Source organism: Eleutherodactylus coqui, chromosome 1 (assembly GCF_035609145.1).
Source record: "Eleutherodactylus coqui strain aEleCoq1 chromosome 1, aEleCoq1.hap1, whole genome shotgun sequence".
In the NCBI taxonomy this organism is placed as follows: domain Eukaryota; kingdom Metazoa; phylum Chordata; class Amphibia; order Anura; family Eleutherodactylidae; genus Eleutherodactylus; species Eleutherodactylus coqui.
This window is the reverse complement of record NC_089837.1, coordinates 439388076-439407335: the sequence shown is the minus strand read 5'-3', so window position 1 is coordinate 439407335 and position 19260 is coordinate 439388076. Positions and strand designations below refer to the sequence as shown.

General features: G+C 45.6%; 2 protein-coding genes across 2 annotated transcripts in view; one reads left to right on the top strand and one right to left on the bottom strand.

Annotated features, from left to right (window-relative positions):
• The window catches only part of MRPS31 (mitochondrial ribosomal protein S31), a 62875-nt gene that overhangs the window by 2560 nt on the left and 41055 nt on the right, over positions 1–19260 (top strand). The window contains exons 3-4 of the mRNA XM_066582376.1: positions 5771–5929; positions 11257–11358. Coding sequence (XP_066438473.1) covers positions 5771–5929; positions 11257–11358 — 261 coding nt within the window. The remainder of the gene's footprint in view (positions 1–5770; positions 5930–11256; positions 11359–19260) is intronic.
• LOC136581758 (mitochondrial ornithine transporter 1-like) overlaps positions 1–19260 on the bottom strand; it is a 53332-nt gene that overhangs the window by 32344 nt on the left and 1728 nt on the right. The window lies entirely within an intron of this gene.

Here is a 19260-nt window from a genome sequence, read left to right as displayed (position 1 = left end):
GGTATTTTCCCCTCCTCATTCAAATGCTCCATCATATCCCCTCTGCTAAAAAAACCCCAAAACAAGCGACCCTTAACCCGACCAAAGCTGCCAACTACCGACCTATCTGCAAACTATTTTAACGCCTGGTTTATTCCCTACTCGCATGCTTTCTCTCCTCAACCCCCTCCAGTCTGGTTTCTGCCCCCTACACTAAACCGAAACTGCCCTCACAAAAGTATCAAACGACCTGATGATGGCCAAATCGAGAGGCGACTACTCCCTACTAATCCTCCTTGACCTCTCTGCTGCGTTGACACTGTCGACCATGACCTCCTCACTATCGGCCTAAAAGGACACCACTCTCTCCTGGTTCTCCTCCTACCCCTTTTGCCTGCTCTTTCAGCATCTCCTTTGCTGGCTCTATCTCCTCTCTGCTTCCCCCCGCTGTAAGGGTCCCCCAGGGCTCAGTCCTTGGTCCCCTTCTCTTCTCTATCTACACAGCCCCAAATTGGGCCTCGAATACCATCTCCACGCTGACGACACCCAGTTATACACCTCTTCTTCCCGCAACATCTCTGCACCCTTCCTCCAAAACATCACCGATTGTCTGTCCGCTGTCTCTATTTCTATGTCCTCCATTTTTCTCTAACTTAACCTCTCAAAAACCGACCACCTTGTCTTTCCACTCTCAACCAACCGAACCTTCCCCCAACATCTCCATATCAGTATCTGGCACCACCATAACCCCCCAAACAGCACGCCTGCTGCCTTGGGGTCACACTAAATTCTGACCTCTCCTTCACCCCCAACATCCAATCCCTGGTCCGAACATGCCACTTGCACCTCAGAAATATTGCTAAAATCTGTCCATTTCTTATCACAGACACGCTAAAGACACTCAATGCCACCGTTATCCATTCCCAACTCGACTACTGCAACTCGCTGCTCATTGGCCTTCCCCGCATCAGACTCTCCACTCTATACTAAATGCAGCAGCTAGACTCATCTAACTATCCAGTCGCTGGACTGGCTGTCCATACACTACACAATTCAAATTCATCAACCTCACCTACAAAGCTCTTCACGGCGCCACGCCACCGTACATCGCTTCTCTCCTGTCCATACATCACCCATCACGCACGCTCCGCTCTGCTAACGCACTCCTACTAAACACCCCTCTAATACGGACCTCACATGGTCGCCTCTAGGACCTCTCTAGAGCAGCACCCATCCTCTGGAACGCTCTACCACAAAACATCCGGACAATCCCTGAAGTATGGAACTTCAGACGCGCCTTAAAAACGCACCTCTTCATAGAAGCATACCAAACCTCCTGATCTGGTCCCCCACCCCCACAATATGCCTCCTGCCCCTCCATATGGCTTTCCACTTTTGCCTATCGTACACTTCCTGCCCCGCACCTCCTGCACTACCCCCACCCCGTTTGTGTCCTAAAAACTGTATATCGCATGTTATCGTCGCATTGCTGTGCTCCCCCTTGCTCCACCGCCTGCCCCTGTACCTTCAGTGTCCTCTCCACCCCCTGTTTCCAAATAAGTGAATACCACATGTAACTCTTGTAATTTCCGTATTGTTTCTGTTCCCCATATGGCTCGAAAGCTCTGCAAAATAAGTTGGCGCTATACAAATAAAAATCATCATGCAGTGTTCACACGGACGGATTTGCTGTGGATTTTCGTAGGTAAAATTCGTTGCAAATTTGTTGAGTATTTTAGATTAATTCTGTATTTCCTTGCAGAAAACCTGCTGTGGAAATCTGCCCTCCATGTCCACAGCTACTGTTGTGGATTCGCTGCGAATTTCGGCCTCTCTATTGAAGGCTGCAATGAAAATCTGCAATTCCACCCTGATTTGAGTGCTGAATATTTCTGCGGCGTGCGGACAAGAATTTGAAAATCTCCTCCATAAGCTCATCCAAAAAGCAGTGGCGAACCCGCCTCGCCTTAGGGTGACTTCATACCCAGCGCACTATATAGCACTATTATATCTGCACTCTTTGGTGTGAATCTGCTGCTGACTTCACCCTGCAATTGGATTTGAAGTAGTGAAATCTGCTGTAGATCCTTGACAAAATCTGCAGCAAATAATGTGGATTTTGGTGCGGAGTCGCTGCAGATTTTTTTCAGCTACAGAAAAACTGCAGCAAATCAGTAAAAGCGTGATTCAGCCTTAACCCCTTCCTGACGGAACACGTTTAGGAGTCTGTATATGTATGGGCTTGGGAAGCGAGGCCACCACATACATGATGGTGGTTAGCCATCTTTGTCAGCTGACACCCTCCCACAACAGCTGCGATCAGTGTTCACGCCGATCATGTCTGTTAACCCTTCAATTCTGTCAGAAGCATTTAAATGCCCCCGATCGGCATTCTAGGGTCCGAATGCCCCCTTCCTGATCTCATCCTGTTTTGAGCTTTACACATAAGCAATAACTTTTCTAGGGTCTGATTTTGCTCATGGGGATCTGATATTTTTAAAGACCGTTTGTGAGCAGTTTAGTGACTGTGTCTCCCTCACTTGTGTCAGTGGTGGTCCTGCATTTATAGGGGCGACTGATACTTGGGTGGACTATCATATCTCACTCCCCCGTATTATGCTTGGACCTCTTAAGTGCGCAGATCTAACCCTGATTTGTCTAGATATTTTTAATTCGTTTAAGTATGATGTGTATTTGCTCTCCCTGTAACACAGGTGAATTATGTCTTTCTGACATGTTCGTCTTCTCAGACTTGCCCAATATTCTAGTATCTCTTTAATAAAAGTTACATTTTAATAGGGAACTTTTTCAGTAATTTTCCTCTTTTGAGGTTTCTACAGCCTGATTTTTTTATTTTTTTATTTTTTTTACTGCTAGAATTGTGTCACCCCATATCCTTGAGAATATTGAATAAAAAGCAATAAAAGAAAAGTTCTATGTACGCCAAAACTGTTAATACAAAATACAGGCCACTGTGAAAAAACTAGTCCTAATACAACCCGAAAAAAAAATTTTTTTACTGCACAATGACCGTCGTAAAGGCAAACCCTACCAAGAGTGGTGCAATTGCTTTTTTTCTCCTCTCGTCTTAGAATCTTTTAAAAGTTCTCGAGTCCATTATTTGGCATGATGAATGGTACCATACCAACTACTAGAACGCCTGGTTTACTCCCGCCTTGTAAGCTACCTATCAGAGCACTCTCTCCTAGACCCCCTCTGGCTTCCGACCTCAACACTCGACAGAAACTGCCCTTACTAGGGTATCCAATGACCTACTGACAGCCAAATCGGGGGGCGATTACTCCCTACTGATCCTCCTCGACCTTTCTGCAGCATTTGACACTGTTGACCACAAACTCCTCCTCAGTTTGCTACGCTCCATTGGCCTAAAGAATACTGCCCTCTCCTGGTTCTCTTCCTACCTATCTGACTGCTCTTTCAGTGTCTCCTTTGCTGGCTCTACCTCCCCTCCTCTTCCCCTTGCTGTTGGGGTCCCCCAGGGCTCGGTCCTTGGCCCCCTTCTCTTCTCTATCTACACAGCCCCTATTGGACAAACCATCAGGAGTTTTGGCCTCCAATACCTCCTGTACGCTGATGACACCCAGCTATATACCTCTGCCCGTGACATCTCTGCACCCTTCCTCCAAAACATCACCGACTGTCTGTCCGCTGTCTCTAACACCATGTCCTCTCTCTACCTAAAACTAAACCTCTCTAAAACTGACTTACTGGTATTTCCACCCTCCACTAACGGACCTCATCCTGACATCTCCATCTCAGTGTGTGGCGCCACCATAACTCCTAGACAACACGCCCGCTGCCTTGGGGTCATATTTGACTCTGATTTCTCTTTTACCCCCTACATCCAATCTCTGGCCCGAACATGTCAGCTGCACCTCAAGAACATCGCAAGAATCCGCTCTTTTCTCACTGTGGACACGCTAAAAACGCTTATTGTTGCCCTCATCCACTCCCGGCTCGATTATTGCAACTCGTTGCTGATCGGCCTCCCCTGCACCAGACTCTACCCTCTCCAATCCATCCTGAATGCGGCAGCCAGGCTCATCTTCCTGTACAGCCGCTCGGATGCCTTTGTCCTGTGCCAGTCACTGCACTGCCTGCCCGTTAAATACAGAATTCAATTTAAACTCGCCACCTTCATCCATAAAGCCCTCCAGAGTGCAGTGCCCCCCTATATCGCCTCCCTCATCTCAATCCATCAACCAGCCCGGGCTCTCCGCTCTGCTAATGAAACCAAACTGAGCGCCCTTTTAATTCGAGCTTCTCATTCCCATCTCCAAGACTTCTCCAGAGCAGCACCGGTCCTCTGGAACGCACTACCAAAGGCTACCCGAGCAATCCAGGACTCGCAGAACTTCAGGCGTGCTCTAAAAACGCACCTCTTCAGGGAGGCATACCGCATTCCCTAAACAAACCCCTCTGTACGCTGCCTGATAACATGCTCCCTGACCTACTGACTGCAATCCCTGCTAGCCATCATAAACTGCTCCTGCAGTCACACCGTTTCTGCCGTCACACGGCTAAATGTCTGACCATTGTCTATGTGTATAGCATCCCTCACTCTCCACCTCGCCACACTGTGCACACTGCCAGCCCCTTTACCTTCTGTATTCCCCCATTACTTGTAGTATGTAAGCCCGTTGGAGCAGGACCCGCACCCCTATTGTTTCCATCAATTGATTACTATGTAACCGTGGTTCTGTAATTTTTGTACTTTTGTCTTTCTGTATCTCCCCTGTCTATGTAAGCGCTGCGGAATATGTTGGCGCTATACAAATAAAGTTGATTATTATTATTATTACCATTGAAGGATACAACTCGTCCCAATAAAAACAAGCCCTTGTGTTTCCGTCTCATCAGAAAAATAAGAGATTTAAATTTTTATGAAAGTGGGGAGGAAAAAAAAACGAGAAAACAAAAATGGGCTTCAATAGGAAGGGGGTGAAGGGTTTTTTCCCAATAATATTTATCCACAGTATAGCGGATAAATGTGTGATAGCTGGGGGTCTAACCGCTGGCATCACCAGCAATATCAAGATCAGCGCACCCCAATTGCCTCGTGTGAATGGAGAGGTGGTGCACATACATAACCACCGCTACATTCATTTTTATGGGACAGAGGGTGTTGTATGCAAGTGTATCAGTCTCCCTTCATTCACATAGAAGGGAATAGAACGATGATCATGCATTATTTCATTCACATGCAGCATTCAGGGTGCACTGATCTTGAGATTGGCGCGGCTCCAAGTGGTCAGACCCCCAGCGATCAGACATTTACCCCCTATCTTGTGGCTAAATGTCATTAGTTGAAAAAAACCCTTTAGAGCCAACTTGGACGACCCTCCGCTAGGGGGCATTTGTGTTCTGTGCTACAGATATGACATAAGGGCTAGTATACCTGGTGTATTTCTATCATGAAGATAGTGTTTCACTATCACTAGAGATGAACGAGCATGCTCAGTAAAGCGTAAAGCCTCGCTCATCTCGAGTAACTGCCTTCTCCTCCAAGCGTGCTCGGGGGGGAGGGGCAGCGGGGGAGAGCGGAGGGGAGATATCTTGCCCGCCCAGCACACTCAGAGGAGAAGGCAGTTACTCGAGATCAGCGAGGCTCGCTCGAGTAACTCACCTTACCGAGCGTGCTCGCTCATCTCTAATTATCACCCTTTGTCATCCCAGCATTAACATCTTCATAATTTTAGTATTTTTCAGCTTATTTAGGAATATACGGCTATCTTTCTGATGTTTATGATGATACACTAATCTCTTGTAGGGAGAAGCCGGTGAGCAAAGAACTAGCCGACGCAGCATCTGTAGTGGCATCAACCTACCCAACCCAACAGAGACAAGTGGAGTCTGAACTTCTTCAGCAGTTGCGTTTGCACAAGCAAATGGCTGAGGAAGTCAGAAGGAAAGGAGCCGATAATATCAGGTGAGGAATTTATGGATTTCTTTGCATATGCTGATTTTTATGTAGTGCACTTTGTTAGGGAATGTTATACACAGGTTCCAAGATATGAATGGTACTGTGTTGGGGAAGTGACAAAGTGGTAAGTATCGGTGGCAATAGCTAATGGCTCCCCCGTGTGTCGGCATTTTGGGCCTCTGTGCGTGTAACATGGGGGCCAGGAGAAACTGTATTTTGGGGATGTACCAAGATTCAAAACTTATCCACAAAATAGGTGATAAAAGTCTATTCAGAGAGATCTTACTTCAGAGTCCCCCACCAATCCTGACTGTGGGTCTTGTGTACCCCGCTCCTGTCACTACGGGCTCTGTGCACCCACCCACAGTGATGTCAGATGGATGGAGGGGTGGTCGGACCTGTGCTATTCCATTTTTTTCAATAGGGTGATGAAAATAGTTGAGCGCAAGCGCTCAACTGTTTCTGTTAGTCCCACTGAACAAGAAGCAACCAATTAAGGAGGGAGATTGCATGCTGTGACCCTGGTTTACCCTAAAAGTAAGCTTTAGTTTTTATATGTGTAGAATCTGAGGTGGGGTCAGCACCAGAATATCCGGAGACCGTGCAGTAAAGTAGTAGACATATTGCCATATTTTTACAGTCTTCCTGAAGATTTGTATGTTCTACGGTCAAGCATTTCCAAATGGAGTTTTGGAGAAAACCTTTTCACTGAAGCTGTAGAGCCAGAGTAGTGCCGTACCGTGTGAGCCACGAAAGTCTGTTCATTACTCTTGTATAAAAAAGACAAAAGTATTAAAGAGGCGATACTTTAATTGGCTTAACAGAAAGTATATAGACGAGCGATCAACGCTGCCAGGCCTCTTCATCAGGTTAATGCACCACCAGCCTGATGACGAGGCCTAGCAGCCATGAAAGCTGGCATATATAATTTTTCTGGTTAGCCAATAGAGGTATCGCCCCGTCACTGGGGATGAGAACTATGGTGTAGATTCAGGAGCTAAGCTTGCTACGTACTCTGTATGTGCCGGCTTTGTGACCTGGTTGACTCCTGCCAGCAAGTGCTAGGGTCTGAATTAGTTTTCTTGTAATGGTGCCAAATAAAATTACAGCCCACTTTTGAAAAAACAAATCCTCAAACAGCACCATTGATGGGAGTGATGCCTTCCAGTACACTTCTGGCTCCTCATTGTGGTCAGCTGGAAGTGTGAAGGACAGCATTGCTCTGATTGATTTCGCTTCTGGCTCTGACCACCAATACGGACATCCGGCATTGCTACACAGTGGCCAGAGGATCAGCTGATAGGTGGGGATCCCAAGCCGTGGACCTTCACCAATCAGCTATTGGTGACCTGTCATGAATAGTAAATGTCCCTGTAACACGCTAAATGTATGAAGTAGTCCTGATTAGAGATGAGCGAGCGTACTTGCTAAGGCAAACTACTCGAGCGAGTAGTGCCTTATGTGAGTACCTGCCCGCTCATCTCAAAAGATTCCGGTGCCGGCAGGGGAGAGCAGTCAATTGCGGGGGGGACATAGTGAGAGAGCTCTCTCGTTCCTCTCCGGCACCCGAATCTTTTGAGCGGACCGGGCAGGTACACGCAAAAGGCACTACTTGCTCGAGTAGTTTGCCTTAGCAAGTACGCTCGCTCATCTCTAGTCCTGATCCATGTTATTGACCCTAACGATTGTGTTTGACTACAAAATGAAAAGTTCTTGTTTCCACCACTTGAGGTCAGTGTTGCTCCACCACTATGAATACGTTCTACTGAAATGTCTCCTCCTCGTTTTATGGGAAGGGTTACGGTCTGCACTTGTTAATGATGCATCAGATCGCTTGCAACAGTTTTCAGGATTAAGTAGCTTTTTCTATGTGCTATATTTCAATCGCTTTCTCCCAAGTAGTACTTTACTTTGCACTGAGTGTAGGTGAAACATTCTCTGCGTGTGGTTCTTGTATTGGTCATTGTAGTGCTTTGTATGCCAACACAAATCGGTAGATGGAGAAGAACGATATAAGTTATATTTTGCAAACACTTGTATGCTGAGGCAAATCTAGAAATCATTTAGGAGTTAAGTGCCATCTTGCTAATACAATACAATGTAGAATATAATAAAATTAACTAAAATTCCAAAATCTTCATTAAAAGCATCTTCTTAATTAAATTACTCCATAAAAACAGCTGGTGTAACTCATTGTACTTCCTACATTTCTAGCATTAACGCATGAATACAAATGAGAAGTGAACATCTTAAAAGCATGTAAAACTGTAGTAGAAATCACATGATCCGATGACATCACTTGCCTACGATGTGTGACCTCCAATAAGCATGTCTAATTAACATCTTACTAATTTAATAAAACGCATAAAAAAATCTGTTTTGTGGTTTAGCCCTAAAGGATAACTAGTCATTAGTTTATTATCCAAAAGGCTTCACGCCGCAGGAGCGGTTTCTGTATATCGCCTCCTCTTGCTGTTTAATAACCCCTTTCAATCCGTAATATCTAATTGAGGCCAAACTACAGTTATGTAGATTCACAAAGTGCTTCGGTGCCCCAGAAATATTTCCATCAGTTATATTATTCACGTCATTGAAATGCTGAGAGGTTTCCTTGTACATCCGACATATGAGATTGCATTCTGTGCATTCCGTAATATAAACTGTGTTCCACATCACAATTAGTAGAAGGATCATTGTCATTTTTAAACGCCTCCGTCTTGCAAGTATTTACATATACTATACATGTCAGATCCACCTTTATAGTTGCGACCATGTTTTAGGAACTCCTTGGCTTCTTGGTGTGACATAATGTTTCAGAAGTATTTAAAAGGTTTATTATTGCTGTTTATACCAATCGCAGTCCATGGCAGAGCTGGACTCCATTGACTGGTGTCCAGTAGCCATGGTAACCCATTGGGGCTTCGTGAATACATGGTAGAGGGCCGATGACATCACAGAGGGAGCACCCTCCCTCTCTGAGTCTTGTACATTCCACAATCAACATTGAGAGCGCTCTCCCCCCATCGTTCCTTGTTGCCCCTTGCCGGCACCCGACTCTTTTGAGACAAGCGGGCAGGTACTAGCATAAGGCACTACTCGCTCGAGTAGTTTGCCTTAGCGAGTACGCTTGCTCATCTCTAGTCCTGATCCATGTTGTTGACCCTAACGATTGTACGTTCCACAATCAACATTGATTGCAGCATGTAAGAAGTTAACAGTGGGAATCGATGTTCTTACCTGCCCCTGCTGTTGCAGCAAGAGGCCGTCTGCTGCTGTGGATAGTGTGGGTTCAGCTCCTGAGCCTGCACCATCCAATGCTGTAAATATACACCATTTCACCTCACGTCCACCGCACCCTAATACCCCCAATGACATCTATATATATAAAGCTGAAAGCCCTCACTGACTCGCCAAAAGTTCTCCAACTTCCCGATGTTGTAGAAACATGAAATTTGGCAGAAGCATAGATTATCTCCAAAATAGGAAAAGTAATTGGGTCCCAACTTGATTATTCAATTCTAGCGCAAAAGAATTGGCATCGAAATTTAACATACATAATCTAAATCTCTCACTTCTCAATGTCATAGAAACCTGAAATTTGGCACGAGCATTGATTGTCATAAATAGGAAAAGCTAATGGGTCCCAACTCGATTATTCAATTCTATGCGCAAAAGAATTGTCCAAATTTTATGTACACAATCTAATTCTCTCACTTCCTGATGTCATTTTATATAAAGGAAACGTCGCATGGTTACCTCCACGTGGTGTTTTCTGGGTAACGCAGAGAACTATGCAAAATGGTGAACATATGTTTTTCCTCAGTATCTCTAAAGTAACGACGACTTCATAAAATTTTCCGTGTGAACATCAGATAAACACCAGTACCAAATTAACTCGGGCGAAGCCGGGTATATCAGCTAGTTTATGTATATATGTGTCTTTGAGGGTGTCAACCATAAACAATATTATATACTTTTCTCCAAGTCCATTGGAAGCAACTTCCACATGTATGTATTTGTACATTGTGTGACGTGAAAGGGTTAAACGAACCCATTTGCCAGTATTAACTATCAATACACACATGCTGTTCAACGGATTACATGCTTGCGGTACACTGAGTCAAGTGCCTGTTTGGCGGCTGTATCTTGACGTCATAGATGCAGGTCACTTCATTAAGAGGTTTCATCCTTGTCCATATCAATTTTCATAGGACACCATAAAACAATTATGTTGTTGAGGAATCTTTGGGTTTCCTAGCAAGCAAATCACCCTATAGAATACCCTACTGGTAAATCAGCCAGCCTTACTTGGGGCAGGGGCTGCATACACATTGGGGTGGTCATTTATATTATGGGGCTGCTTCTAGCAACCAAATCTAGTAGCAAAAAATTGAAGAATATTGTATCAGTAGTGACCCACCGTGTTTCCCTGAAAATAAGACCCTGTCTTGTATGAATTTTCCCCTCAAAAGAGGCACAGGGTCTTATATTCGGGGAGTGTCTTATGCTCACCTAGTAGGCACCGTCCAGGTCCCTCTTATGATCTCCGGAACTCTGGGCAGGCTTGCTTGCAGTTCTCAGCGCCGAAGGAAACGTCACTTGCTGATAACAGGGTTGAAAACCCCGCCTTCAGCCAGAGATTGCTCTGATTGGCTCTCGAGCACCACGCTCAACCAATTGGAGCCAGCGCTCGATGAACCAATCGTAGTCAGAATGGCTTGTTTTCGGAGTAGGGCTTATTATCGGGATAACGCAGTATTACTATTTGCCCATCTTGTCCACCCCACTCCCATTGACCTAGTATTTGTAAAAGCAGAAAGATATTCTCCCCAAGTAGTAGAGGATAAAATGTTATGATGTGTGGCTGATGTGGTCTCAGAAGCTGTTCCCGTAATTCACAGCTGCCCCCTGTCGACAACAGCCAGGTGCGGAGTTAACTCTGATCCCGGCTGTTAAACCACTTGAGTGAAGCGAGCAATGCTTAACTCTACGCCTAAGTGGCTATAAAGAGGGAGGGGCTTGCTGTGTAAGTCCAATGACGCCCCTGTGAGGTTGTCACAGGCCTTACAATGGCCCCCAGGACTGCAATGTACCGCAGCCCATGTGTTTGTTTTTTTTTGCGCATAACCGCTCTAGCCAAGTAAACGTACCTTGATGTGGATCTCCAGAACGTGGTGCTGGATTGGCGAGGGATGGACCGGTGAGGATACTGGGTGCTTGTTGTTTCTATGCCATTTCTAGCATTTAGCTCAACTGTAATATTGCACTGCATGTAAATCGGTTACCGTGATCCTAACCTTCGCTTACCGTCTCATCTATTCTTTATCTTGCAGTAAAGTGATCACTGGAATGAAAGTTAAAAAACAATTGCCGCAAATGGCCTCCAAGTCGGTGTCGTATGCGGAGCAACAGCTTATGAAAGACGCCACCAAAATGTAAGTAACCCATTATTGTCCTCTAGTTTTCACAATCCTGGAACTTTCAGCGGCTTCTAGGAACACGTTTCAGATCTTTCTCATTCACCACATTTATCACATATCCGCAGAGTAGCAGATGTTACGTGGCTGAGGGACCCCAGTTCTGCACTGAGAGCGCTCCCCTACTTCCTATAGAGTTGTATGGTGCATACACCCAGCAATTATATACTGCTCAAAAACCCAATAAGCATATAATCCCCAACCAATTTAAAGGGGTTTTCTGAGAAAATACTATTGATGACCATCAATAGTTGCTCGGATGGGGTCTGTCCTTTTGGACCCCACCAATCAGCTCATTTCGTGCCTGCTGACAGCGTCGCAAATACACAGAGGTCGGAGCGGAAGTCTTTAAACTTCAGGGATATCGATCTGTCCAGTTAGGGTGCTATCACATGACGCATTAGTTCCCCTATGGAGTAACGCTGATTGTGGCCAGCACCTAGAGTAGTCCTTTGCAGGAATTTGACAAAACCAGGTGCCGACGTTATTGGCAAGATCACGCAGTCACTGGCTGCCGCGGCTAGGCACGGTTTCAGCCCCAAACATTTTTTGATTAAGTCACGTTGTTTCTGTAACTCCCATAGAAGTGTATGGGGGTTACTTTCACAGTGGGAGTTGTGGATAAACCATAAAAGTCAAAATGGGAATACCCCTTTAAATTACACTTAGAGGGCAGTTCTGTATTTATAGTACAGCGTCAGGGATACGCTCATGCCCGTCTGTAGTAGTTATGAATGTAACCAGTGTATATGAATTTGCAACGCTGAACATGACCTGTTGGTGGCAGTCACGTAGCGCCCGTACCGGCACAGAACCTGCTTGGCAGCGTCTTAAGACCGAGCATACTGAAGGTAATTATTTACTCACGTTAAATGGAGGAGACAGAATTCTCAGCGGTGGGTATGGTATAATTTTTGGGTTGTTTCAGTTCTAACCTGTTGCAGCTAATTATAAGACACAGTCCGCCTTGTCCTTGGGTCCGTTCTGTAGCGTTCGCCGCTAGATAGAGACAGAGTTTACTGTGTTCACACTAGTTAGAAAAGTAAATAATTGCGAATGTGGCACAATAATACTCAAGGCTAATATTTAAGTCACTGCAAAACTTTTCTGTCTGGATAAACAAAGGGGTTCTGTTGGAACGATAAGCGGCAACGCTTTTTATAAGCCCCGTGCTTATTGCAGCAGGCTTAACAACAGAGCGTTGCAGCGGAGAGCGAGGTTGGCTTTTGTATATTTCACAGCGGGAAACGAAGTGACAAAATTTGCATAAAAATGAATTGAATTCCCCCTCCGTAAAACCTCTGCTACCATATCTGACTGTGTGTGTTTAGCTTAGAAATCAGTGGAGATCTGAGATTATAGACTTCACAGCGATCGTCTTATAGGAAGATCTTTCTGAAGGGATCCCTCGCAGATCAGCAGAATAAAGGGAATTGTCACTCTTTGTGCTTATCTGTATTGTCCTGGAAGTCCGATCCCCAATGAGAAAACATAGAATAGGCATTCAATGCATAATGGGGTTCTGCCACGATAGACAGTTATAGGGGATAACATTCTGATAGGTGGGAGCCTCGACAATCTCGAGAATGGGCGTCTTAAAGATGAATGGAGTCATGACTTCACGTGTGCACCACCACTGCATTTATTTGAATGGGAGTGCCGTAGATTGCCGAGCGCCGCTCCATTTATGCAAGGATCTTCGGAACCCCCGTTCGTGGGATAGGTATGGTGCAAGCGGTCAGACCCTCACGATCAGAATGTTCTCCCTTATTTTGTGGGTAGGCTATAACTTTCTATCTTGGCAACCCCTTCGCACACACTCCACTGTTCACTATGGAGCAGGTGAGCGTACCGTTGCGCATATTACTGTATTTGGACAGGGCTGTGATCACATGGACATAACGCCACCAATAGTGTAAGGCTCCCTATCCACGGCCGTGTATTCGCCGGCGGTAAACAGACGTTGAATCACGCCGGCCGACGCTTCCCATAGCACTGCTATGCAAAGTGCCGCCACCTGTCCACGAGCGGAGAATTATTGCAATTCTCTGCTCGCAGCGGGCAATTCGCAGCATAGATAGGGCTGACTGGCAGAGATTCGGCGGCTCCCGCGGCGGTGCTTCGCCGCGGGATACCGCATCGACCGTGGACAGCCGGCCTAAGAGCGGCTGTGGCTGATAGCCAGAGTCCTGATGTAATCGCCAGGATCAAAGAAACTGACCAGTTTACCCCTTGGTTAATGCCGCGTGGTCCAGAGAGACTGGATGTGGTGCATCTGGAAGTGCGGCACAGTCTCTAGAACTCACGGTGTCCCTAGCTCCCTGGGCTGGAGACGTCTATCATCGGCATAATGGACGTGTTTTCACACATGGGGGAGGCAGATAAGTTCTGCAGTTGAACTTCCCACTGGATAGTTTAAAAGCAATTAGCATACTGTGCAGAAAAGTGGATATTTTGGGATTGGAGTCACTGGGCAGGAAGAACATGTACAGTTAGTTTATCTGCTAATTCCACAGGATCTGATTGGATTAGTTGGAAATGCTAGCTTGAGGTGAGCTTTCCTTTTAATAGATCTATTCTAGAGAATGGGGCCCGATACTGCCCCCTGTGGTACTCCACTAGTAACAGAGACCCAATCAGAGTATGTGCCATTAATAAGCACCTTCTGCTTTCTATCACTGAACCAGTTACTAGATGGAAGACATCTGGAAGGATGGTGAGCCATGCCATCTGGATAGCCACCCGCAGCTCCGCAGTCTTTGTAGGGGCATGATCTTGGGTACATATGGACATCTCTACAACATCCCATAAATGCTCGATTTGATCTCATGTTGAGCGAACGTACAGGCAACACCATTCGGTGGACAACTTGGGCTTGTTGAAATATCACAACATTGTGGGGGCTACATGAAGTCTATGAAGGGCTGCGAATGGTCAACAAGCATAATGAAACTTAGTGGGCACAAGTCAATGACGTGTTTAGGTGCACAAGTCCACCCAACCCATGCCATGAGAGCACACCCCACATCAGTATGGAGTCACCACCAGCCTGCACAGTGCCTTGTTGACAATCGGGCTCCATGGGGTCTGCGCCACACACTAACCCTACCATCCGCCTGAAACAATTGATACCGTGATTCATTGGACCATGCCACATGCTACCAGCCCTTTAGGGTCCAGTTAGCAGCCTCAAGAGCCCAGTAGCCAGGCTCCGTGTCATGGTGTTAAGAGGCATCTGGTGGGTCTTCTGCTCCAATCTCCCATGAAAGGTAAAGAACGCTACACTTATCATTTCAATGGCGCCTGCCTCATTGGGTTTTTTTTTTTGCCTTCCTCTGGATCAACAAGGGGGGGGGGGGGTGCAAACAGGCTGAACTGGATGAACATTTGTATACTCAGTTACTATGATCTGTGGTATATACGTGTGTGGCCTCCTGCATGTGATTTCTGCTGGAGTCTTTTGTCTGTTTGCACGGGTAATTCCAGCCAGATGCCGCCAATCATGCCCATTAAGCACCCATGGGCAGTTACTGCTCTGTCACCTGTGGGCAGTAATGTTTCTAATTCACGTCCCCTCGCCATGTGCACGCTGGCCAGTGTTTAACCTCCCTCACAAGATACCGCCTCACCGCTTACACAGGTGTGGACATTCCCAAGCCGTCACCTGAGATATCAATGTAATACTGCTATCCTATGACTTGTTGCCATGTCTGTATATTCTGTATTGTAGTGTTTTATTATGGGCCAGAGCTACGCAAACCTGACTGCAGAGCGTCCATTTGTATCATAAGTGTAGGATTACGAGAGCCTAAAACCAGACATACCTTACTTGCTATAAATGAAATGTTTTGTATATGCAGTACAACCATTTATGCAGCAATGTTGGCTGCAGAGTCACATTGTATCCCATTACGTTTGCAGTCTGTAGGCTGATTTGACCTCGGAGGTGACAATTTAATGTCGGTGATTTGTGGCGTATTATCCTGGCAGTGATGACAGCTGTGGGGACGGCACAGATCACTGATCCCTTTAAGTGCACATTGTGCTGGTGGCACAGGAGCGCGGAGTGCACTGCAGGTGAACTGTATTGTTGGCACCGGTACAGGGCACAGCTGATGAGTTCCCCAGGTGCCAGGCTGAGTGCTTTGGCTGACTATTTGGGAGGACACGTCTCATCTGGCTGATCCATTAGAGCAGTTTTGGCTTGGTCTGTGTGATACTAGCTCATAATCTTCCACTTTACAGGTGGCTCTTCTATCCAGATACAACCCGGGATGAAATATTCAGATTCTGCTCACTTACTGAACTGTTCGGTGGCGTACATTAAGTTGGCACTAGACTTGCCTGGGGGTTAAGTGCAATAGTTAACATGCATTAGTTTTGTAACTTTAGACGTTATTGAACATCCGAAAGCAGCTAGTGCAATTGGGCTATTGCAGAACTAGAAGACAGAAGGGTTGGGGGACTAAACGAATTCCGCTATTTCACCGTTTCAATGCCACACAATTCTCATTTTTGCCAGAATTGTAAAATTGATTTCAGCCTTGCCTCCCCACTAACAGGAGTAAAACCGTGCATGGAAGCGGGCACTGAAGGAAGAAGTGTGGCACTGCCGAAACCCATATGTGCAGAGCAGCGAGTTGACTGACCCTCGGACTGCTGAGGAGCAGGGGAGCAGTGCTCGGAGGTGCCCATCTGCCTGGGATTGCACCCCAATACAATGTGAGGATCTTACTGGGGGTTAGGCGCATTGAGATGTTTTGCCCCGTTCCAGTGTCACTGCTGTGCTGATGCGTGGCCAGGAGGGATGCTTGAGAAGGCTGCCGTTTTTGCTTTGCAGAGCACTGAATATAAGTGTATGGATCAGTAAGGTACTTTGTGCCACGTGGCAGCATGTTGAGCGCTTAATTTGAGGCGTTTTCTAGCAGTCTGCTCAATGAGTATGGAAACTTTAGTGCTCCCTATCCAAGGGCTTCTAGCAGCCTTGGGCACAATGTGGAGTGAGTTGCTACCTAATGGTGTCTACTATCCTATCAGAAGTATTTGGACGTGCTTATTAATGGATGGATCATGTCTTATTAGCACATCGCACGTCCTAAACCTTACTACATATGATACTCTTGGAGGTGTTAGCTGCAGTTTGTGATGGGAACTGCATGCTATTGGATATACAGGTTATGCCGCTGCACACAAGCCGTCCATCATGAAGCACAAGCATCGGCCCTTCTACAATGACGCAAGGACGTAGCTATTGGGCAGTTAATAAATGGAAGGACATTCTATAGAGGGAAGAATCGCACCCCACCATCTTCAAATCAGGTGAAGGTACCTGGGTGTGGAGGACGCCTGGAAACACCACCTGTCTGTGTTGTGCCAGTAGTTAAGTACGGCGGAGGCTCTGATACGGTCTGGGGATGTTTTACGGGGCATGGTCTCCGTCCATTGGTTGTAGTGACAAGAACTGTGAGCACAGAGATGACATTCTAGACAATAGTGTGCTGCCGACAATGTGGCAATACTCTAGGAATGGTCAGCCATACTTCCAACAAAACAACGTGCCTTGTCACAAATCCAACACTGTTTTATTTTGGTTTGAGGATATGAATGCTCCACGATTGGATGGCTGCACAGAGTCCCAGCCTGAACCCTACTGAACATCATTGGGATGAACTGGAACGTCGGGTCAGGAAATATGAACAGCGTTCATCTTCTTTGAGAGAACTTGCCAGACATTTGCAGTTGAAGTAGAAGGAAAAACTAGCTGAAGTGTATCAGATGTTAGTAAAAAAGAAAAGGAAGCCCCACTAAGTATTAACACATGGAAATAAATCTTACTTTTGATTTTTGTTGGATGTCCAATTACTTTTGCTAGGATAATGTATTTGTATTTATATTTACACAGTGCGGTAGCATCCTGCATTGTCAAAAACCATGCAGCAAATCGCATGCATTGGACTATAGGCCCATTTACACGCAACGATTATCGCTTAAAATTCCTTCAAACTGGCTAAAGTGAGCGATAATCGTGACGTGTAAAAGCATGGCTATTGTACACCAGTTGTTCACTTGTCGTTTATCGCTGATTTTCAACCTGCATAAAAATATTCGTCTGCTCTCTTGTCCTTGGGTGTAAACATCAGTTGTTCAGTCTTTCACATGACTTGAGGGGAGGGGTGATTTATTTATTTTTATTTTTTTTAAATTTTTTTTTTTTTTTTATTGCCCAGCTAAACACAATGACTCGTGCAGCAGAAGACAATGGTTTTTCTTCGCACTAATTAAAAACCTCTTGTCCAGAGATTCTTCGCATGAACACAGAACCACTTAAGCAAACAACATATACAGTGTTTACATAGCTTACGAGGGAAATGACGAGGATTTCACACGATTATCTTTACGTGTAAACGCTCAGCATTTGAAAGCAAAAGTCGTCGTTCATTCGTTCAAACCACAATCGTTGTGTTTAAACGGGCGTAAAGAATAACCGTTGCAATGCAGTTATTTGCTGCACACTTTTTACAAATGGAAAAACTTTTTTTTAGACCTGTTTTTGCCTGTAAAAACCACATTGACAGCCAAGACACATTGATGATCTGCAGATTCCCTGTGAGGGTATACTAAAGAGTGTTTACTGATATTCACACAAGCACATACATATTGTCCATTCCAGGGGCACCAGATCTTTGAGAATATACAGTTCCAATTCCGAAGAAGTTGGAATGCTGTTTAAAATGTAAATGAAAAAAAAAACAATGCGAAGATTTGGAAATCTCCTATAACCATGTTTAATTCACAGGAGAACATAAACTGATCAGAAGTTTAAAGAAACTTTTTTTTTCATTTCATTAAAAAAAAAAAACTTTAGAAATTGGCAGGAACACGTCTAAAAAAAAAAAAAAAAAAAAAAAAAATTGGGCCGTGGTGATATCTACCCTTGAGTTGCATCCTCTTCTTTCTACAACAGTCTATAAACTTCTGGGAAGTGAGGAGCCCAATTGCTGGAGTTTTGGGAGAGGAATTTTGCGCCATTCTTATCTGATTATAGCTGCTCAGCAGTCCTGGGTCGTCCTTGCTGGACGTTTCATTTCATAATGCGCTAAATGTTCTCTATTGGTGAAAAGTTTGGACTGCAGGCGGTCAGTTCAGCACCCGGACTCTTCTTCTGGGAAGCCATGCTGATGGATGCAGTATGTGGTTTAGCATGGTCTTGCTGAAATATGCAAGGCCTTCCCTGAGAGAGACGATGCCTGGATGGGAGCTTTATGTTGTTCTAAAACCTCTATAGATAGCTTATACAATGCCATAGGCATAAATGCAGCCCCATACCATCGGAGATGCAGCCAGTTGAACCGTGCGCTGATAACAAGCTGGATGGTGCTTCTCCTTTTTAGCTCGCAGGGCACTGCCTCCATGGTTTCTCAATGGAATTTCCCCTTTTGATTCATCTGACCTCAGAACAGTTTGCCATTATGCCTCAGCCCACTGTAAATGAGCTTTGGCCCAGAGATGCTGCATTTCTGGATCGTGTTGAAATATTGCAGCTTCTTTGCATGATACAGATTTACGGCTCTTTCACATGAGTGTAGCTATTTGAATCCTGCACTGAACAGGGGGTTGGACCTGATGACCCTCGAGGTCTTTTCCAACTCTACCATTCTATGATTTTCGGTTGGCTGTGAATCTTGTGAATGGGCACGCAAATCTACCGTTTGTGCGCCTGTTCAGACAGCCCAGGTCCAGCGCATATTCGCCAAGCCCGGATGGCCGCTTGGCGTGGGGAGACAGTTTAGGTCTAAAGGGAGTGGGATGGGGCGGGAGCTAGTGTGCTAAGCTCCCACCCCTTGTTGGCTGCTAGCAATG